Source organism: Melopsittacus undulatus, chromosome 3, assembly GCF_012275295.1.
Source record: "Melopsittacus undulatus isolate bMelUnd1 chromosome 3, bMelUnd1.mat.Z, whole genome shotgun sequence".
NCBI classification, from domain to species: Eukaryota; Metazoa; Chordata; class Aves; order Psittaciformes; family Psittaculidae; genus Melopsittacus; species Melopsittacus undulatus.
The window spans coordinates 90,329,763-90,353,377 of record NC_047529.1 but is presented as its reverse complement, the minus strand read 5'-3'; the positions used below and the strand labels follow the sequence as shown (position 1 = coordinate 90,353,377).

The 23,615-nt window shown below is 42.2% G+C and overlaps 1 protein-coding gene across 1 annotated transcript in view; it reads right to left on the bottom strand.

Moving 5' to 3' along the window:
- The window catches only part of SLC35F3 (solute carrier family 35 member F3), a 169,213-nt gene extending 154,418 nt beyond the window's left edge, over nucleotides 1-14,795 (bottom strand). The window contains exons 1-2 of the mRNA XM_034060878.1: nucleotides 14,743-14,795; nucleotides 14,235-14,464 (exon numbers count right to left, since the gene is read on the bottom strand). Coding sequence (XP_033916769.1) covers nucleotides 14,235-14,464; nucleotides 14,743-14,795 — 283 coding nt within the window. The remainder of the gene's footprint in view (nucleotides 1-14,234; nucleotides 14,465-14,742) is intronic.
- Between the last annotated feature and the right edge of the window lie 8,820 nt (nucleotides 14,796-23,615).

The window sequence follows — 23,615 nt, the reverse complement described above, 5'->3', positions numbered from 1 at the left end:
AACATGATTTCCATAAGAATGTTATCATTTTAGTTTGTCCAAACAAATACTTGTACAGATGGCTGCATATTTTATTAAATCAGTCTGAAAGCTTTCAAAAGACATAGCATGAAGTGCGAATGAGAGCCAACAGAATCATAAAGCCACAGAGATGTATTTCCTGTTTCATGGTGTAAACATTGCATGGTTGAAGTTAATCCTGATACTGAGTATTTCAATTAGGGCAGAAACTGGCAAGCAGATAATCCCTACAGAACACTCAATAAACCACTTTGTCTGGATACAAGTTACTGTTTGAAGAAGTCAACGCCAGGTTTTCAGGACATGACCACAAAGAAAACATCATCATCCCCACAGAAGCACGCCATCTCTGAAGAGGCAGATTCTTGGTTCACTTCCCATCTGAGCACAAACCTGTGCTCTGTTCATACAATTGCATAGATCTGGCAAAGCTGAAGCAAGATAATCTTGATGAGGCAGAGCCCTCAGACTGCTACAGGGCTCACAAACAGCACAACTACTAGTTTAAAAATCAAATGACTTGGCCTTCTCTACCATACATGAACAGTGTACAAGCTCCTCTTTCATGTTACTTTGGTAACTTAGCTGGTATGAAAAAGAGATAATGAGGAAAAGTATCCAATCTGTGCTATCTCTAAGATAAATGTAAAGAAAAAAATGATAGAATTCTCTGGGTTGTCACTATCAGATTACCTCTCCCACCTATCGTTTATATTGCAGTGAGACCAGCAGAACTTTTCACCACTGTTCAAAACTGAAAATATGGTTGCTCCCTTTAGACACATAAGGCCCCTTTTCACAAACTTGCAAGGGGACCAGTTGCAGCAAAGTAAAAAGTATATCTAATTGCAAGATCAAGGCCTTGTTATTTCACTAGCAGCCAGTTCCAGGCCCTTGTCTTGGAGAAACTCAAAGATTCAAATTTCCTTGCCTCATATGACTGGCTTGCTGAGTTAATATATGCTGTTGGCTAAGTGATGTCATCCTTATTTTTCTAAATGTGAGGCCACCAAAATTCTTACAACCATGAAATAGCTTTTCTCAGAAAAAGAAAAAAAAAAAAAAAGCAGCCCAATTCTTACATTTGCCGGGTACACTCATGAAAACAAAATGACAGGAAGCAAAATAAAGCATACTTGGTACAAAAATGAACACCACAGGGCCCTCAAGTTCAAGAGAAAAATAGAGGTGTTTGAAACCACTTAGATGCACTTTTTTTATAAGGGGAGCTGTGTGAGTGCAGCACAAGCTTGACAAAGTTTAAAGAAAATTAAATCAGGTAACACCACCCCCACATGCTTCCTATCTATGTCATGTTTCAAGGAGTGGCTCATAAATACTTCTCTGTGGCCTTCCATCAATCACAGCATCTTTTTTTCTAGATAATCAGGTAATCAAAAATGCTCAGGGAAGCAGGTTCCACAACAAGATATATGGCATGAAGGCTATGCTGGACCTTGTTCTCACCAACAAGGAGGGCTTGATGGGGAACGTGGAGACCAGTGACAAGTGGAACAAGTACCAAGTTCCTCAGGGATCATTATTGGCACCGGCACTGTTTAACATCTTTGTCAGCCACATAGACAGTCATGGACACTGGGATTGAGTGAGCCCTCAGCAAGTTTGCCGACAACACCAAGCTGTCCCCAGAGGTACCTGGACATGCTTGAGAAACGGGCTAGTGCAAATCTCATTAAGTTCAACCAAGCCAAGTGCAAGGTCCTACACCTGGGTCAGAGCAATCCCAAGCACAGCTACAGGTTGGGCAGAGAAGAGATTCAGAGCAGCCCTGTGGAGAAAGACTTGGGGGTGTTAGTTGATGAGAAAATGAACATGAGCCAGCTTCAGTGTGCGCTTACAGCCCAGAAAGCCAGCCATATTCTGGGGTGCATCAAAAGGAGCGTGACCAGCAGGTCAAAGGAGGTGATCCTGCCCCTCTACTCTGCTCTCATGAGACCCCACCTGGAGAAACGCATCCACCTCTGCGCCCGCAGTATAAGAAGGATGTTGACCCATTGAAGTGGGTGCAGAGTAGGGTCACAAAGATGATCAGAGGACTGGAGCACCTCTCCTATGAAGACAGGCTGAGAGAATTGAGATTGTTCAGCCTGCAGAAGAGAAGGCTCAGGGAAGACCTTCGAGAAGCCTTCTTGTACTTTGTAACACTTCCAGTGTGGAGGCCCTACAAGAAATCTACAGAGGAACATTTTACAAGGGGATGTAGAGATAGAAAAAGGGGGAATGGTTTTGAACTGAGAGAGGGGAAATTTAGATATTAGGAAAAGTTCTTTACTGTGAGGGTGGTGAGGCCCTGGCACAGGTTGCCCAGAGCTGCTGTGGCTGCCCCATCCCTGGAGTGTGCAAGGCCAGGTTGGACAGGGCTTTGAGCAACCTGGTCTACTAGAAGGTGTCCTTGCCCGTGGCATGGGGGGGTTGAATTAGATAATCTTTAAGGTCGCTTCCAACCCTAACCATTTTGTGATTCTATGTCTAGCTATTCCCTAGGTAGAAACCATGATTTGCAGATTAATTTTTCTCCAAACATAAATGCTCGTTGTATTACTGTTCTCAGAGTATTCATAATTCACTAGCAATAGTGGAAAGCCTGTGGCTTCGGCTCCCATAAGAAAGAAAGCAGCAGAACTACAACCTCAGTTGCTCCAGAGAAGGCCATTTTGGCAAAGGGCTAAGGTTGCCTGTATGTAACTTTTACAACCCTCTCTTTATCTAGATGCTTATCTGACCTCAAATAGATGGCATCAATTATCAGCAGCTTCTGATTTGCACCAGGAATATGAATCACAAACACCTTACTACATTACAGAGAAATTAGGGAACAAAACCTCACTTTGAAGATACCCTGACATGAATCAGAACTTGGTAAAATTAGCTATTAGGTAAATGGGCTTTGCTGGTAATGCACTAAGCAATTTCAAGAGGGGCAAACATCTGGGAGCATGAGTCTTTGTCCTTTTGTGGCTCTGTGTTTCAGTAACACTACAGTTACACAACACCATCTGATATTACGGTAGACCAGCACAGACTTTGCAGCCAGATTCCAGAGCCATTATCTTATGCAACTAATTTCTCTTATTAAACAAATCATTGATTTAAGTTGCAAATATACACCACACAGTACGGTACAGAAGTATTACAGAAATTTGCTCTGATGAAGGGCCTCCAATAAATATAGTTCTAAAAATAAGCATTTGGTCAGAATTCTTGATAGTCTCTAAACTTGCTTCCTCATTATTCCATGTCAATACAGCGTAATTTGTGGTTTTAGCCACAATCCTTTCTTATGGATTCAATGCATTGATTAATGAACACATTCACATTTCTATTTAAAAAAAACCCAGTACAGTTCACCAGTGAAAGGAGTCTCAAATGCTAGGTACACTCTCCTTCAAAACTGTTAACATGGGCCCTGACTTTGTAAGGTCATACAACTAACTTTAATAGTAGATTTTCACTATGGTGACTTTGGTGGTATATTCTCCCAAAACAAAAACATTCAATGATAAGGTTTGTGAAGGGTATAAAATGAATGCTGGAATCCAGCAAACCCCTAATTGGTGTCCCATGGACTGTTTTGCATAAATGGTGTACAGCAGATTAAAGCTGCACTGAAAAAAAGAAAGTTGAAAGCAACCAATTAATTCGTTTAAACAGGAAACAAACAAAAAAAAAGAGAGAGACTGTTTCTAGGTGGTTATTTTTAGTTTCTTCACTGTGAAAAGTAGACACAAACTATAAAATACTTCACCAGCTGCCTGGTTAGAAGTGGTGGTTACTGAAGCCTACACAGTTAATTTGTTTAGTAAACAAGTTACTAAATGTTCACTAAACATCATTTACTAAATATTTACCAAACAATCCAAAATGTTTAGCAAAGTGGTTTAAATTACAATTTGCTTGGCTTCCCAGCAAGCAATTTAAAACTTAAAATTTGCGATTAATGAGGCTCTGTATTTTAACAGGAACCAGGTTTCTGCTTAGCATTGTCCAAAAAATATTTTTCTTTCCACCTGCCAAAAGCCAAAGAACTCTCATGTCTCTTCTCCACTGGAATTGTTTTGAAAAAGAAACTTCTGAAAGGCTGGCTGTATTTCAATTTCCCTATTTTGTTAAATATTCATAAGGTATCTTTGCAGCTGACTAGTATTCCAAACTTGTACTCCTCTTCACTGTCTCCCATGGCCAGGTTGTGCTACTCCATACTCATTCTCAGTTGCAAGAGCAGCCAGGGTTCAAGCCCACAGGGGCCAATGGGTTCCCTTTCCAATGAGAAATATCTCCTGTAATACTCTGGAACATCCACTGCAGGTTTATGATTAGGTCTCTGAAATATTTTAAGAGACTGTTTCTGGGGACAGTTCTCCTGTTACAATGAGTATACAGGGAAAAGTCTTTACAAGTTTTTGTGTGAGCTGTCCTGTGGATGTAAATCAGTTGTGTCCCTGGGTTGTGTAACAACCACATGGAAGTTTATGTTGCAGCAGGCTATCATAGTTGATGTGTGAAACAATAATGCTACAGAGCTTTCAATTCTGTTATGCAATTCATTGCCATTGCTTATTTCACCTGTAGGAGTTACCATGTTTTCTTAGCTTTTCTTGCTAGCACAACACTTAGTTATGTTAGTATTGCCAATGAAGAGCATGAAAAATATTAATTGCACCTATTAATCAGGCACCTATTTTCACTCATCTTCTAAGTTTTGGGGAGTGGAGGGCAAGAACAGGGAGGTGACCTACAGATTGACCCTGGGCAGCTATCTGAGTTTCTCTCCCAGAATAAGATATCTAGAGGTTACTCCATGCATTCACCTTAAAAGGAAGATTCTCACTTTACAAGAGGATCATTTGACCACAGGAACAGCAATGTGAAAACCCCCAAGTCTTGCATGAGTTATAACAGCATTACATTCAGTATTTATGTATTGCAAAGCAAGTAATCAGTTTTAAATTACTTGCTTACAGCTGGCCTGAAAATGGCTTTCCTGGGGAAACCAATACTCTTCAATTTCTGGCTTTGAACTTCTGAAGATTCCTGTATATCACCTCACAAAAATAAGTTAAAATCTGGCTCGGATGAAAACATGCAAATTTGCACCAATTTCAAGCATTAATAATTTTACCCTGATTCATATCCCCACTGGATTTGCTTTTAGTCAGTGTGAAAGTTACAGCATTTGATGACATATTAAAAGCAGATCACAAGAAGGAACATCCAGGATCAGCTGAAAACACGCGTCTTTAGTTGTATAACTGATGCTCCAACATTTACAAGAGTACAATGCTCATACTTTTAATTAGCTAAAATCAACACTGAATTACTACCTCGAAAGGCTATCGAAGTTCAGTCACTGGGGCATTTTCATACTCAGACAATTATGCTTTCTGAGCAATGCCCAGGGTATTTGTAAGCCAGTGTGTTCCAATAAATTACTTGTACTGGTGATGGCACTTAAATTCCATGTCCAGGTCAAGACCTACTATGTGACATGCCGGATAAGTCCTACATTGAAATTCTGGACATTACAACTGTTGTGTTTATTTTATTACAGTTGAAATAACTATGAAGAAACACTAAAAATAGGAGGCTAACATTTAAAGTAGCAGGGAGGAGAAAAGGCAGTGAACTTTAGTTACTAGACACCATCTTTCTCTTTCACCTGAGCAACAGTATGCCAACTTCAAAGTCACCACTGAAACAACCTGGAATTATTCATAAGGTCAAAGTCTCATAGAAATGCATGTTCACAAGCCATGTGCTACAGACTGTGGTCAATTCTTATGAAATAGAACTGAGAGGATTTAAAAGTACTTTTTCTGCAGGTAGAGTGACATCTGTAAGCACACAAAGAAAGTTAAATGAATATAAGTGGGAGGCCAGGTGGTCTCTTGGGCATCTAAAAGGAGGGAGGGACCCATGTAATCCTGATTTATCCATAACAAGACTACAGGTATTTCAAAGTCACTGTTTAGAAGAAAAATCTTACTCTTAAAAAAGGAGTAGAAGCAGGTGATCTGTAGGAAGAGGCAAAGATTGTAAAAAAGGGATAGTTGGCTCAAGCCCACGTGAATGTCTTTAAAATACTAATCACATAATGACAGACTGTGATACTGAATCACCACAAAATAGACCTAGTTAATGTAGAGAAAAATGAATGTTTTGCAAAGATGCTAGCTGTGCACATTTCATGTGGAAACAAGGGCCCTACCACTGGCTACAATAATTACAATAGACAAGTCTTCCATACTGATCAGCAAGACAATTCAAAAGTTTAGTGACATCTGTATTTCTGAAGTACAGTAAAGCTCCCAGGGACTACACTTCTAAAAATAATTAGAAATCTAAGTCCTTCTGATAATGGCATGAAATAGAAACTTAAAATATGTCTGTTCACCTCCAAACTTGTCTCTGCTATTAAACTGAAGTCACAAGCTTTTAGAGGCAGAAATCATGCTAATTTACTTAACCTTCATGGAAGAGAACAGCACTGCAAATACAGCCTTAATAATGGTTTCATTTCCATGCAAAAATAAAGGCTGTTGCTGGGATCTACAGATTTTGTGGGGTTTCATGTTTGGGTTTTTTTTGTTGTTTTGGTTTTTTTTGTAATGAAGTTCTTTAATCCCTATGTGTTAACTAAAAAAAATTTAAAAGTCAATACCTCTTGTTGATAACTAGGATCTCACAAATTTTAAGCTCTGCTGTTAATGTTGCTGCATCAGGGTATGACTCTACAATCTGACTGCATCTTACATGTGTTTCTTCTCCTCTGCCTTTGCATTTCAGAAATCAAATCAGATGCTGCAGAATAGTCCCCATGGGACAAATACGAATATTGGATTTAGACTGGAGAGCAGTTATTCACATAATTAGTTACCCTGAAAATCAATAGTTAGAATTTCAGAAAAATAAGAACTGCCAGATTGGATCAGGCTAAACACAGTCCTATCCCTCTTTCTAAAGGTAGGCAGATGCTACAGAGTGAAACACAAAAAACCCTCAAGAAATCAGCCCCCTCCCAGCCTAATTCTGAATAATGAAGTTTTGAACTCTGAATATTCTCTCCAGTATGTTCTCAATTTATTACAGTCACTGCTATCAAATACAAGCCCTTAAATTCCCAATCTCAAGAACAGATTGAGTGCTTTCTTAAAAAGTGTTTCTTTTTCTATCAGTTTTTAATTAACAGCTTTTCACCTTAACTGACTATCCACCTGTTTTTCTCTTATGACACAGTAAGAAGGAAAAATCTCTATCTGCCTCAGCAATATGCGCCAGTACCTTCCATACTTTTGTCTCAGCCTCTTCAAGGTAAACAAGCAAACTCTTGAGATTCTTTATAGAATGTCTGTACCCTTTCTCCTTACTCATCCCAGAGCCTTCTGTCATAGAATCATAGAATCACAGAATAGTTAGGGTTGGAAAGGAACTTAAGATCATCTAGTTCCAACCCCCCTGCCACGGGCAGGGACACCTCACACTGAACCATAGCACCCAAGGCTTCATCCAACATGGCCTTGAACACTGCCAGGGATGGAGCACTTACAACCTCCCTGGGCAACCCATTCCAGTGCCTCACCAACCTCACAGTAAAGAATTTCTTCCTTATATCCAATCTAAACCTCCCCTATTTAAGTTTTAACCCATTACCCCTTGTCCTATCACTACAGTCCCTAATGAATAGTCCCTCCCCAGCATCCCTGTAGGCCCCCTTCAGATACTGGAAGGCTGCTAGGAGGTCTCCACGCAGCCTTCTCTTCTCCAAGCTGAACAGCCCCAACTTTCTCAGCCTGTCTTCATATGGGAGGTGCTCCAGTCCCCTGGTCATCCTCGTGGCCTCCTCTGGACTTGTTCCAACAGTTCCGTGTCCTTTTTATGTTGAGGACACCAGAACTGCACACAATACTCCAAGTGAGGTCTCACGAGAACAGAGTAGAGGGGCAGGATCACCTCCTTCGACTTGCTGGTCACGCTTCTTTTGATGCAGCCCAGGACACGGTTGGCTTTCTGGGCTGCGAGTGCACACTGAAGCTGGCTCTTGTTCATTTTCTCATCGACCAACACCCCCCAAGTCCTTCTCCGCAGGGCTGCTCTGAATCTCTTCTCTGCCCAACCTGTAGCTGTGCCTATGATTGCTCCAACCCAGGTGTAGGACCTTGCACTTGGCATGGTTAAACTTCATGAGGTTGGCATCAGCCCACCTCACAAGCATGTCAAGGTCCCTCTGGATGGCATTCCTTCCCTCCAGCGTATCAACCAAACCACACAGCTTGATGTCATCGGCAAACTTGCTGAGGGCACACTCAATCCCACAGTCCATGTCACCGACAAAGATGTTGAACAAGGCCGGTCCCAACACCGATCCCTGAGGGACACCACTTGTTACTGGTTTCCAGCTGGACATTGAACCGTTGACCAGAACTCTTTGCGTGCAGCCATCCAGCCAGTTCTTTATCCACCGAGTGGTCCACCTATCAAACTGATGTCTCTCCAATTTAGAGGCAAGGATGTCATGTGGGACAGTGTAGAACGCTTTGCACAATTCCAGGTAGATGACATCAACTGCACCACCCCTGTCCATCATTTCCCTGTAGTTTGCAGGTCAGCCTTGTGGTTTCTTTTATTGCCAATAATTAAGCCATTCAAGGTAGATTATTTCACTCACAAAAATCAAATACGCTTTGGGAAAGCTGTGCTGCAAATCATTCCCGCTTTTTGTCTCCACATAAACTCCATGCACATCACCAGAATTTAGGTACCTTGTTCCTCACTGATGTAAAGGAAAAGAAGGACTGTGGCTTCCCACAGAGCTGCAGAATCCCTGATGCTGGTAGGCACCTCTGAGGATCACCCGGTTCAACCTCAGCTGAAAGCAGGGTCAGCTAGAGCATGTTGCCCAGGGCCATGTCCAGCAAGGTTTGAATAGCTGCAAGGATGGAGAGGCCACAACCTCTCTGGGCAGTCAGTGCCAGTTTCCACACACCCACGTTGTGAAAAGCTGTGCATTTTGGGGGTTTTATTAATGGCATTTCCTAAATTTCAATTTGTGCCCATATCCTCTTGCCCTTTCACTGGATACCACAAAGAAGTCTGGCTCTGGCTCTGTATCCGCCCATCAGATATTTATACACATGGATAAAACCCCCTGAGCCTTGTCTCCTCTGGGATGGCTTCTTCCCATTGTCTGAAGAAGGAGTCATCTCCTTCTTTCTGATCTGGTGGTCTGTGGTGAACACCTCCATTGGTCTGCTCTCTGAGTATGACCTAGCAGCTCCCAGCCAGCTCATTGTTTGGTCCCAGAGCAAAGTTCCCTCACATGAAGTGCAAAACCTGCTGTGGTTCCTCACTGCCCTCCCCCATCATTCCTGCGATGGTTTTGCCCCACTTGATCAGGAAGATCACCTTGCTTTGTAGGCACCTTTGATCCCCAAAGAAGATCCCATAGTCATAAAAGCCCAGCCCTTGCTGTTGACACCAAATATGCAAACAGTTGTAGACCTACAGGGTCTGTCCACTCCTTCTCTAGCCCTATCCCATAAATGAGAAAACCATCTGGGCCACATGTCCTCAACCACAACCTGTGAAAACTTACAGCCATAACGCGTACACTTTGGGTGCCATTGACTGTATCACTGATGCTCACCTGAAGTGAGTGATAGCCCAGGGGCTGGACAAGCCCAACCAGGTTGTCTACAACATCCAAGATCTGAGCCCTTGGTAAACAGACAACATCCCCTAGAACACAGGCTGGGTTGATAGATGAGAACTCCATCCCTCATAGTCATCCATGGCCACCAGCCTTCTTTCTCAGGCTCAGATGCTTTCTTGGACAGAGCCCCAGCCCTGCATCCACACCCACGGAACTGAAGCTATTCTGTAGTTGCATATCTGCAAGGGGAGCAGAAGCCTTCCTCCTGAGGCCAGAACTCACAGGCTTCCGCCTCTGCCACCCTGGAAATCTTCACTTCCCAGCCTGATAAGCACAGACTTCCATCACATTCTTCAGTACAGCCAGGGGCTCAGGCTTTTGTATCTTCAGGGTCCCAGAGAAGAACTAATCTCCCCCTGGACTACTGCATCAACTGCTATCTCTGGGAGCTGCATTTTAAGACCAGCAGCTACATAGGCTTCTCCACAGCATCTGCTGAAAGGGTGCATGATCTTCCCAAACAAGGAGTCAGCTGGAGAAGGAGAAAAAGCTTAAAGCACCTTCTGATCAGGCACAGCTGGCAGAGCTCATTAGAAGTTGCTAGAGCCTGCTGGAACACAGGCCTCCTGTAGTTATCCCTTCCCAGCTACAGCCAGCACCCTGAAAACCCTTGAAGAGTTCTCAGCTCACCAGCAGCCCCAGAAGTTCCCAGGAGATCTCAAAGGGAAGCAGAGAAACTACTCATCTGTTAGCTGCCTCTTTTAGCTGCACTCACCACATGAGTTTAATGGAGTCCCAATGACTGCCACAACCAACAGCGGCTTCTCTATATTTATGGATAAACTATACAGCAGCCACTAAGTGGACCTTTGAAGGTCCATCCAACCCAAACTATTCCATCATTCCTTTTCTTCTACTCTGGCTGTGCTCCAGACACAGTCTGGTGTTTGTCCTGGTGTCGTAGGTGAATTATTCAGGGAAGTCATTCTTGGTGGGTTAATTAAAAGGGCTTTATTCTGGATGAAGCAACGATCAAATGGTAAGGAATCGACGACTGAAGGAAAATCATAGCGTAAGCAAATGTTGCTAAAATAATAGTGGAATGGTAATGAGAGTCACAGGAACCATTTAGGTTGGAGAAGGCCGTAAAGGTCATCGAGTCCAACCGTTCAGATAACACTGCCAAGTTCACCAGGAAACCATGTCGCTAAGCTGGCCCTTGACTCTGCACTTGCAGGTGGAGCAGCCGCGCCACTGACCTGGGTGCCAAGGGTACAAACATCTGAAGGGATTGCACAAAGAAGACAGTGCCAGTTTTTCAGAGGTGCCTAGGGACAGGACCAGAGGCAATAGGCACAGACTGAAACACAGGAGGTTCTCTCTGAGCATCAGGAAACACGTTTTTACCGTACAGATGACAGCACTGGCACAGATTGCCCTCTCTTAGAGGTCCTTAAAAGCCATTTGGACATGATTCTGGACTTGTTCCAACAGTTCCATGTCCTTTTTATGTTGAGGACACCAGAACTGCACACAACACTGCAAGTGAGGTCTCACAAGAGCAGAGTAGAGGGGCAGGATCACCTCCTTTGACCTGCTGGTCACACTCCTTTTGATGCAGCCCAGGATACTGTTGGCTTTCTGGGCTGTAAGCGCACACTGCAGCCGGCTCTTGTTCATTTTCTCATCGACCAACACCCCCCAAGTCCTCCTCCGCAGGGCTGCTCTGAATCTCTTCTCTGCCCAACCTGTAGCTGTGCCTATGATTGCTCCTTTTCTGAAAGACAACTAATATTGCACAGTATTTCATTAGGCTGTACCACTAAATTCTCTGATGCATCATAAAACAGGCAGTATGTTACATTATTCCAGTTCCTAAAATCTAGTTTGCAAGTGCAGTCAAACAGCAGAGGTCTTCCCTGAGCTGTGTACAGTCACAAACTATTCCCTCTTAGCAGCTGATGTGATAATGTTGAAATTCTGCAGGTAATTTCCGCATTCTCGAGAAACACGAGGCTTTTATTTGTAATAATTGAATGTAATCTGCTGACATCTGGTCTGGTCACCTTGCTGGGGCAGATCTGTCTTGAGCAATGATGTGTGCTTTCTCATTCTGTCCAATCCATATCAGTTTATGTCCTCAGCAGATTTTCACTTATTTCTCCTCTCTTTCCATCTATTTTATAAATATATTAAACACTGGACTTGCTACATAACCTTGAGGTATCCCAGTATGTTTAAAATGCTCAAGTTTTAGCACAGCAAAACTAGTCTCCAAACAAGTTTTGTGTCATGGCATGGGGTCAACACTATCTCTGATTATCTCTGGTAGTTTCCATCATGGAGTTTTGTTAAAAAATAAACCTCAAAAAATGTCCTGAATGTCTCAAACAATTTATACATACATAGATACATACACACACACACACATATATACATACAGTCTACAGAAAGTATGGGAGAAATACAATTCCATGTGAAAAAAGAAAACCCACAACAACCAGATCTTGCCCTACAGGTGATTTAGTTACACTAAAAAGAATGTCACTGAGAGAGACAAACTCTAGATCAGCCTAGATTGCAGACTTACTTTCCAGAAAGCAGATCCATTGTTAATGTGTACCATAATTGCACTCATAGTACCAGCACCTAAATGTCTATAGGCATACACAGTAAGACAACAAGAAGTACCCAGGGTGCAATCTGAACTTCATAAATATTGTTTGTTCACACTTCTTGAGACAATTTCTAACTGGGAAGTCACACAGAAAGTCCATACCCCAAAACTGGGCTTAAGCCCAGTTTGAAGGAGTATTCAAACAGGTTTCAAAGTAGATGTCACAGATCTGACTTTCCCACTTTTGATGATCTACCCCATTTATGTGCATTCAGTCAGCTATTCAGCTGATGCAGACCAGCACAGGTCTGCTTAAGCCAGGCCTTCTTATCCCAGCTAGAGAGATGGGTCTTTTCTTCAGTGTGTTCTTCTGCATTGCTAGCAAGTCAGATTTTAAATTGGCAATAACTTCACATAACCTATTATTCTCAGACACATTTATGCAACTCAGACACTTCGTATATTTATTCCCCACCATTACAACTCAAGTATGTAATTTGGTTATTCAGAACGAGTTACGAGAGGAAAATACAACTAGAATAGCAGGCGAAAGCTTGCAATTAACTTTTTCAGGCACAGTTATAAATTTCAACAAATAGGATATAATTGAGGAGCCAGCATGACCTTTATTATTTCAGAAAGTTCAGCCATAGCAGCTCAGTGCGACTTCAGCTGGGCTGTTAGTCACTCTGTCAGACAGAAGCACTAAAATCCAACTGAGTCTGGCATCAGCATATGAACTGATCCTGAAAACTGACCTGAATAAGCATTACTCTCAAGAATGGTCCCAGTCCAGGCAATGGAATTGCTCTCAGAGAAATCCCATATTCCCTGTGAGTAAAGTAGCAAATAACAGACATTTTTGCCATAACTGCAATCAAAAAAAGAAAAAAAATAAAAAGGCTCTTAGAGAAGGAGTCTTAGAATATTTATTAGTAAAGTCCTATTATCAGGCAACCAGGAGTGGCTCTTCTTCACAGAAAACTGAACTAGTACTGTGTACCATGCTTTCTTGTATCACTTTCTTCCCTTGTAAGCACACTGGCAAACAGATAAACCAATAGTAAGTATTTCAGAACACTTACACTAAATACTTAGGAAAGGACAACATAAAAACAATCACTTTGTCAGAGCCAGTCTTCCTTGCAAAGCAATTATTTATGTTACAGCAGAATCCTTCTCAGAGCAAAACCCCCTGTGATGTTGCAAACAGAATTAAAGACAACCAAAATATTTTAATGTTTCAGTTAATTGGTAAATTACACTTATAACTTGTTAATTCATGCAGCTGCCATTGTGGCAATTAATGATGGGCAAGAAAGAGCGTTACACACAAATGCACTAGTTGATACAGCCACTCAAGGTATCACTTCCTTTGTAAATCATGTGGAGGAATAGAGCTCCACTGTCGCTCTTTGTATTGATATCATAGGAAGTTTCTTTCTCAAACGCAAGCATAGGGAAGAAACAGTTCTACAGTTTCTACATAAGAAAACACATAATATTCAGATCAAGTGCTGTGAAAATCTGACCCCTAAAACAACAGAAAGATGCTCTGAACTCATTACCTGTGAAAATAGTATCTGCATGAATGCAGAGGCTTTTACACAGCTGTCACAAACAGTGCAATCAGCATCACTAAGTGTGTCTGCAACACTAAGACAAATATTTGACCTATTTTCTTCGCAGAATTTAGCTGTCGTGATACTTTAGCACTCCACTCCGGTGAGCCAGCAACTACATCACAGGCATGCAATTCTTCGCAGAGTGAGAGCACTCCCATGGGGCGAGTTGTTCCCAGGGGCGAAGCGATCAGCCCCTCGAGCCCGCACTCATCAGCAGCCTCCGGGCCGGGATGACCCCCTGCAAAGTCCCGGTGCCAGTCCCCCTCCCCGCAGCCCCCCACGCCCGGCCGCGCCTCGGACTCACGTTTGTAGCTGGCGGCCCAGGGCTGGTAGCCGTAGTAGCCGGTGATGCGGAGGATCCGCTCCTCAATGGAGGTGAGCCCCACGGACGCGCTGGTGAGGTCCTCCACGGAGCGGGACCACTTCAAGTCCTCTTTGATGGCCTCGTCCACCACCAGGTACTTCAGCTGCCGCAGCTGCGGGCTGATGTCGGACAGCCGCCGGGGACTGACATCGGGGGAGCGCCGCATGCCGCTGCGGGCCGGGAGAGGGGCGTCAGCGGCGGAACGGGGAACCGCAGCTGCCAGCGCCGCCGCCCTGCCCCGGCCCGAGGCGAAGTTGGCGGCGGGACCTCCGCCGGCAGGTGAGCGGGAGCGGCGGCACCGCAAACTTTCCTTGCCGCTCTTCACCGGAGCGACCTCCAGGAGCGAGCGGGCGGGCGGCGCCCCCGGATAAGGTGGGGTAAGGTGAGGTGGGGTGGGCTGAGGTGTCCCCGTCCCTCCCCGCCCGTCCGGCCCCTCAGCGGTACTCACAGGGTGCTGGCTTTGCCCCTCGCGGAGCCGTTGGGGAACTCCCGGATCCCCATGGGGAGCAGTAGCGATGGCTGGGGGGCGCCCAGACTTCACGGTGGGGCGAGCCGGCGGCGATCACCGGCCGGAGAAGAGGTGGAAAGGAAGAAAGGAGAGGAGAGAGCGGGGAGGAGGCGGCCGCCGTTGCAGAAGGTGCCCGGGCTGGCTCTGTCTCCCAGCGGCAGAGGCTGACAGGGAGCCGGGTTACTGCCGCTGCCGTCTCCGAGGCGCTGCCGCCTGCGAAGCGCCAGCGGCGGGGGCCGGACCGGGCGCGCTCCGCGCCCCCCACCCCGCGCGTTGCCATCGGCCGCCAGTAGGGGGAGCCCCGCGGCCTCGCCGCCGCAGGCCGGCAGTAGCAATCGGGCAGCCGTGAGGCGGGGCGGGGGCAGCCTCTTGTCCCCCGGCGGACCCGTCAGCTGCCTCCTCGGGAGCGAGCGGCCCGTGCCCGCTTTCGTGCTGCTCTCGCACCACCGGTGGGGCAGCCTCCGGCTGGGTGTGCGGAGCGCCGCAGCCCGAGGGCAGCGCTGCTTTGGTGAAGGGTGCGTCGGGTGTGGCAGCGCCCCCTCTGAAGGAGCGATGGAACAGGGCTGCTGAACCCAGACCACAGGCACCTGACCTCACATCAAGCAACATTTCTTACCTATTTGTTTTCAAACACACACCTAACTTAAAGTGGAAAACAACAGGCATGAATGGGATTAAACTTCTCAGTCAGACCTCTGGAGTCTAGCATCATTCCATATACAGAGCCCATGCTTTGTCTGGCTTTAACTGATGGACTAGGATAGGATTCAATCTGAGAATTGCCTATAATACTGCATGAACCTATCTAGTGTCAAATTCCTCCGTTGTTACAGGTAAACATTTTTGAAGAGTACTAAACTCAACATAATACAGGTCCAGAAATGTAAGTCTCTGCTCCATACAGGACTAAGTCACATTGGCATAAGAAAACGGTTAGTATAAAGTCCTGACTCCTAGAGCAACCAAATATTCCAACAACGAAGCAAGCAACATTGTTGACCAACCAACTAGTGACACCTGCCAAGTGCTCCCTTACCTCTAGGCATGGGCTGGTGGAAACTAGTAGAGGATGCCCTGCTAGAAATTTTGCCTCCATCACTGATGTATTTAGCTGCCCGTATTACACACATCTCCCCTTTAATACACCAGAACCACTTCATTCATCTGTCCAATAGAGACTGTTTTCCTCCTGTTTTATTCTTTCCCAGCTGCTGTCATTTCAAGGTGTAAATGAAATGATGGATGTGTGTTAATACTTTCTCCTGTCATACAGGCAAGTGAAACGGGACAGCTTGTTTGGCAGTGCTGACAAACTTGATGTGAGCATGCGCCTTTGTGAAAGAGAAAAAAAACGCACGGGGTGAAGATTTTAAAGATCACTGAAACATTTAATTAAGATAACATTTCAAATGTGTTGTAAGAGGCAACAGCAACATATCTAGTGCCTAGGATCTTGTAAAACCTTGCTGTAAGTGATGTTTCTTCTTGAAAACTAGTAACTGCGGGAGACATACAAGTAAAAATACATGTATATATATTGGTTTAATTATGTTTAAGCATTGTAGCCAAAACTGAGACATTACAATATGGCCTCAGACATAAAAAATAAAGTATGGGTTCAGTGATTTGGAATTTGTAGATTTATGGAGCTACTTCAGGTTTTTAATAGGAGAGAAAATAGTGTAATATACTAACAATGCTACGAAGAAAAAAGTATGAAAGAAAACATTTGCTAAGTAGTATGTACTTATTCAAAGAATCATGGGCAAAATTGAGGGGGATTTGAGTCAGAGTTTAGGTTTGAACCATGAAGCATGGTCTGCAACACCAAGCTGGAGCCACTATAATAAGCATCTTTTCTGAACCTCTTACTAATCCGTTGCTTTAACAAAACACCTACAACCATCCAAACACAGAGCAGTTAGGAAACAGTGGATCTTTTAAAATGGCAGAGTCCTATAAGCAAAGGAAAAATCAGTACTGATCCCAGAGTGCGGTGACTTAATTCTGTCCTGTTAGATACACTTTTTAATTCTTTTCCAGACAACATGAAATTATATGCTTCACTGATGTCAGCTCTTGAAAGCACAACCATTAAGATATATTAGTGTTATGTTGTCTACAATGTGATGCCATGTCAGAGGAAAATGTAATTTAAATGGTATTTATTTTCACTTCCCACCAAGAGTAGCTTGCCAAAAGTTTCTCAGGGATGGAAATTTACACTTATCAAAATACTACTCATTTCATGAGAAAGGTAAGCGAATTCTTGAATTTTTCCCACCCTCCTAAAGACAAGAATTTTACATTTGAAGGATACAGTGACAGTAGAAGCACAAGATAGCAAAAATATTCAATTGGGCAACAAAATAATCACAACCGCAGAAACAACAGCATGAAGTTGATGTGTTCCCTCTTCTCCAGTTCATAAAAGTCGTCCCCAGGAACTGAGTCTTCACCGGAAAACCCAGTTCCTTACTTAAGCAAATATTCTTCCAACTGCATCTTCTGTAGCTGATCTATATTCTTTTTTCTTAGTATTTTTATGCTTAGCATTGAAGGTGTATACCAAATCCATTCATCACATGTTCCTGTCCCAAGGGCTTTTGGATATTAGACAGAAATACAATATACATGATAAAAGTTCTATATAATATATGAAAATGCTTTGTATGACAAAACTATTCATTTTCTCTATCTGAGGTCAAATTTGACATCCACAGGAATACAGTGCTATTGTATCCACAGTGGCTTCAGTTCAATCAGTGTGGCATGGTATTCAAGACTGAATAACAGTGCAACTTTAAACATAATGTCACATGCAAAATATTTTGAATCAGCAACCAAAAAAACCTATATATATAGCTGGAAACTTTTTAGTCTATCCTGAATAATCTTTGCTTGCATTTGTGCTTTAAAATATTCAGAACCACCTTTAAATGGTTTAAATAAAACAGAGAGCCAAAAGCCAATAGAGCAGGTAAAGAATGGTGAAATACATGACTGAATAGTAAGCAAAAATCAGCCTGACCACCTTCAACAGACGCACATTCGCTCTTTCAAGAGGAGACAGAGGCTGTGCTTGAGAGCAGACAGATGAATTTAAGACAAGTTGCAGCATATTTTTCACTTGAGCTCCCATGTTGTTCTGAGACCCCTGCAATGCACAGGCAAAACCAAGCAAGCACCAGAACTTGGGACATGATTCCTTGCTGAAATCACCTGGAAAGCTCCAGAAATTATGATGTACCTGCCCTGCTGTAGTTGGGAAGGGACGCATGGAGTCAGTGCCCCAGTTCTGGGGAGGTATGCAGTTTTATAGAAAGCTGATGTCAGTGCCCCAGTTCTGAGGAGGTTTGCTGCTTTACAGAAAGCTAGTATTAATCTGCTACTTTGAAGCAACTGAATATAAACTGTTTGGTTTCTTCTTTGCCAGGCAGTGGAAAATAGGAGTCTTATATATTTGGATTTGAAGATAGGCCTGTTTTTTGTTTTGCTACCCACTGTTAGATGATAAGTGCAGAAAAAATACAATTTAGGACATCTTATCATGTCTTGGTGGTGTATGAGCCCTGCCATTGCCTCTCTTTCCAGTTCAAATCAAAAAGATGAAATTCAAAGAGCAGAAAAATAGTAACATTACCTTCCTCCAGTAAGAGACTCAAAGAGACTTAGGAGGTATCAGTGACAGAAAATACAGAATAGCAGACCTCTTCAATATCCTGTATTTTTGAGAAATACCAGAGGCCTGAATCTCAATTTGTGCTTTAAGTAGCCTTGGTATCTCTTCATGTTCTGCCATTCAGAGTAATTTGTGCCAGAAATAATGGGCTACAAAACAGAGGTTAAGGAAAGAGTAGATACTGGTCTTCCAAGTTTCCTGGCTTTTTTTTCTGTGTATCATTACTAGTTTGTCTTTTTTGCACGAGTTTGGCTGAGAGGCAAGCCAAAGAACGAGGGAATTAAGGAAGAAGGAGAAGTCATAGTAACAGCTACCCTGGCTAGACCATGAAAACCCATGGTGGGAAGGAGGGAAGAAGAAGGAGGAAAGAAGGAGGGAAGAAGAAGGAGGAAAGAAAAAGGAAGGAGGAAAGAAAAGTAATAGCCACAAAGATGGGGGGAGGTGGGGGAAAGGGAAGAAGAAGGGCTCTAAAGAGAACTGAAAGAAAACTTTTAATGGATTTGTACTGAGGGAAGGCAGTTGCTTTAGTGAATTAGAGCACTCTATTCATGTTATGTTTAAAGTTGCTTATTTGAAAGGTATGCTAGCCCCAAGAAAAATTTGACAATTCTCACCTTTATGACAAACTTATGGTTTTGTTTTTTTTCTGGGTTTGAAGGTATTTTTAAAGTTGACATTTTTTTGATGTAGAAAATATGTCACTAGCCTTGGACTGTGTAGCCTTCTCAGCAGGAGAGGTTCCTGAAGGGAAGGGAACACTTGGAGGCTGATTTGACAGGCAATTTTTACTGTATAAAATTCATGGTAGTTGTTTGAACCTGCTCACATGTCTGAAACATTAAAAATTCCACAGCTGAATTTTTAATCTGGGAGCATAGAAGATCAAGGAGCATTACACTTTTGCCATATGGTTCTACAGTGTAGGGCATAGCCACTTGCTTCCTTGTATGCATTTTGAACCGTCTTCATAAGTTAACCACATTTCTGTTTCCAGATCTTCTGGAAATAATTTTGGAAGCTGCTATAACTATTCTGCTGCACCAGCTGAGACCCCACTTCTCCTCACAATTTACACAAAGGTGTCTTCTCTTCACCTTTTGTCACCTACAATGAATATATTTAATCATACCATAAAGAGAGTTACTACACTTTTTTCCATCTGTTTTTTGAAATTAAAAGACTTCATTAAAAAAATCTGTTAACAATAAAAATGTTTAGTATAAATAGCAGTAAGAACCATTGGTAGGCAATTTTCAGAGGTGCTATGCAGGTCCCTCCTGTAGACAGCAGCACACCTATATACTGTATACCCACACAGGGCAGATGTTAGCACTACTGTTAGCCTTAAGGCTGCACTACTTCTTAGTATAAATCATATAGCATTAAAAATTAGTTCTTGCATCTTGTATTTCTTTAGTAGATTCTTTTATTGTGGTGATAAATTTGGAACAATGAGATTATTTGATTAAAATTTCTCAGTCACTGCTGAATGAACTACCCTGCTTGTAGAATTAATAAAAAGGCCAAAATACCTCATTAACATGCTTGGTATTGAGCTGGATTGGCAGCAGTGCAGTTTAATCCTGCCAAAGGGCATTTGCTGAGCAAAGTCAGAAAGCTTTTAAATCATATTCTTAAAGGTTGAGTCAGGAGAAGATGACCTTGCAAAAACTGGGTCCTAAACTGTCCAGACTTCCCCCACAGCCCATTCATATTAGAGCTTCTTACTGCACAGAACAATATGTTAAATAATACAGCTTCTCCTTGTGTAATTCAATGCATCAAGCTTCATTTTGCTGTGCATGCTGATTGGAAAGCTAGATACAAAAGCTTAGTTTGGAAAAAGCTGCATGCACTAGCATCCTCTTTCAGCATCTGAAGGTTCGCTAGCATCATCTGACCATCTAAAGGTAAACTTTCTTTTACAATAATTGATACAGACCCACCACACCACCTTGAGCAGCACCACACATTCTGTGTAAGCAATTATAGTTCAGAAAGACGTGGAGAAAGTGGAAGAAAAGCACCAGTTATGTATAATCATACCTATCAAAACATCACAAAGATCAAGAAGAATGTCATAGTTGTTTAAACTCATGCACCTGTGCCACAAATAACTACAGAAAGTTATATTGTCAAGTAAATTGCATCATAAGTCTCTTACACAACAACCTATCTAACAGCCTACCTGTGAATTCAGAAGAGTGGTGTGATATTTGTGATCATATTTTCAAGAAAAATGTGATTGCAGTAAAATTTTTAAGCTAAGCAAGTAAAAACTTCTTAAAAAAATCAGTAGGTCCTTGTGTTCTTTTCTTTATCTGAAGTGAATGTTCATATTCCTTTTTCTAAGCTACCTTAAGTGGTTTTGAACTTAAGGTTTTCCTTTATATGTTTTCTTTTGTTGGTCCTTGAATTCCCATTCAAGTAAAAATAGGGGAATGTGAGAAAATCCAGCAAAGATAAATTAAGCCGTATTAGCAACATGACAATCATGAAGAAGTATGTGGAAGGCAAACTAAAAAAACATACACAAAGGTAAGGACGATATCACATTATGCTTAGATACCTTCATTAGGAAAGGGACACTCACCTTGACAGTCTTGAAATACCAATATTTTCCTTGAAACAGTAATCCAGAGACAAAAATAACATGGAATTTTCTTAGGCTATAGGAGTCCACGACACTTCAGGAAATGACAGTGCTGTGTGAGACTTAGGACCTGTGAGAAAGACTGGAGGAGAAAAACATTCTTCAGGCTACTGTGGAGTTTTTGAGTATTTGGCTATAGAGATAAGCCAAAATGCTAGCCTTGGTAGTCTTCAGTTATGATCTGTAGTAAATCAAAAAAGAAAAAATCCACAACCCAAGGATATTGAAAACTTCCCTAATAGGATTATTTTAATGCCTGCCAGAATTATCAATGTTAGTTATATCAAATAACTAAAAAATCAGAATTATTCATTTTTATTTTTTCTCCTGCTACACAATGCAGGATGAAGTGGTTGAGATTTCACACATTAAAACTTTGAAAAGTGGCAGCATTTTACGCTTTACTATGCAGTGAAGAGGTAATATGCACCCTTTGTACCTCACATGGGACTTTTATATTGCCTTCGGTGTATTTTCTGTAAACATAGAAATGGAATTAAAATAGCCCCCACAAAACACAGCCATTATTACTACCTGAGCTGCAGCTAGTGCTTTGCCATTGTCCAATACTAACATGCATATATACTAAGAGTTTTTATCTCTCAGCAGCTACTAAAATGTATGCCTTGTAACCTTAAATATAGTGTTTCTCTACAAAAACAAAACAAATCCTCATCACAACAGTTTTTTAGCCTGCATTTTGGCACCCATTATGGATCAATATTGTATTTATTCTTTTTGTTGTCAGAAATAAAAGGTTGGGGGTTTTTTGTGGCTTCTCCCACTTAATTTATTGTCAGTTCCTGTGATACCATTCAAGACAAAAGCCCACTCACACTGTGCAACTGCTGAGGCAGTCATGTCATTCCCCATGCCTCAAGTTCACTTTGTGCTGCATTAGGGCATAAAACACTACCTTGTCCTTCCCTCTCTTCTCTAATGGTTGTGGATATTCTCTGCTATATTAGGTATAACGCTCCTTACTATTATAAAAAATCAGAGATATTGCAGTGCGCAGAAATCTTTTAAAGCCTAATCTTATCAGTTAAATTAAAAAACTTCAACAGAAATACTCAGCTCTTCTCATGAGGTTGAGGAGATATGAAACAAACGTGTAAGTTATAAATGGCAATTTTTCTGACATTGGAATAATCCATGGGGTAGCAAGCTAATGTTAGGCTCTGGTATATCTCCCACTAAAGAGTAAATATTCATCTTTCTTCTGTGATCAGTAAGTTTGTAGCAGGTGCTTATTTTAATATTGAGGTATTTTGTGATAGTGGGACAAGTAAAACAAAAAATTCTACAATAAGACCGATGAAGCATTTCCATTGACTGAAACAAGAGCATTAAATCAAGCTAATGAACAATATTCATGCTTATTTAACAATTTTGCTTGTTAGTAAATCCAAGTAGTGACTTCGTACAGTTAGTAACTAGATCTTGCAAAACAGAACAACAGAAACAAGAACATCTGCTCTAGGAGAAAATACTCAAAAAACCTAGCTGCTTCCCAGTTCTTCCTGAGCACACTTATACACCAAAGAGAAAATCTTCATGGCATTAAGGGAACCTGCATTTATCATGACAGCACACCACCTGATCATATGCAAAGGTTTATGAAAAAACCCACCCACACTTGCCATGAGGCAGCCTAGGGATGAAAGGTATTTTTCAGACTTGTGCATTGGCAGCATGAGCAAAGGTTCACCATTTAGGAGACACTTAACTGCTTTAGGAAAAGAGAAGAAGGGGGAATTGCTTTCATTTTCTCTCCTACTTTATTCTCATGGGGCAATAGGACTCCACAGGAATGGAGTTAACTTCAGTTGGCAGATCGGATTATAAACAGACTGGAGGTGGCAGGAAAATGCCATCTCTACAATCTCATTGTAGTTTTAGACTGGGCATAGAGTGAAAACTAACATGAATGCCTTACAGACATTTGTTGTGTGAAAGAAACAGCACATTTTTCTTCCTGGGACAGGTGAAGGAGCTTGCATCTCAGCAAAAAAAAACCTTACAGTTTAAATACTGAGCAAATATGTGTCTTAGTAAGGATAGTTACCAAAGTAGAAGTGCCCTGCTTAGGAGGTTTGCTGGAGCCACCATTGTCCAGACACATCTGTCAAGGGGTGAACCCCATACTGTTCATTTCTGTTCTCCACAGGGGAGAAGTGGAGGCCTCAATTTTAACTGATCACTGGCAGCAGCCATTTCATGTGCCAGGCCAAAATCATGCCAGAAAGAATACAGATTAGATTTCTAAAGAAGTGTTGCTGCAGTTGCTCTTACTATGCCATTTAATGTTTTGCATTGCATCTGTCAATAGCTACTTCATTATTTGCAGCCTCCTTGTTTTTTCCATTTTATTACATTTTGATTGTCAAACAATATTGAAAATATATAAATCCTGGGTAATGTCTTGTTTTCCCTTTTCTGAATGCTCATTCTCTGGTTCAGAATGAATCCTTTTTC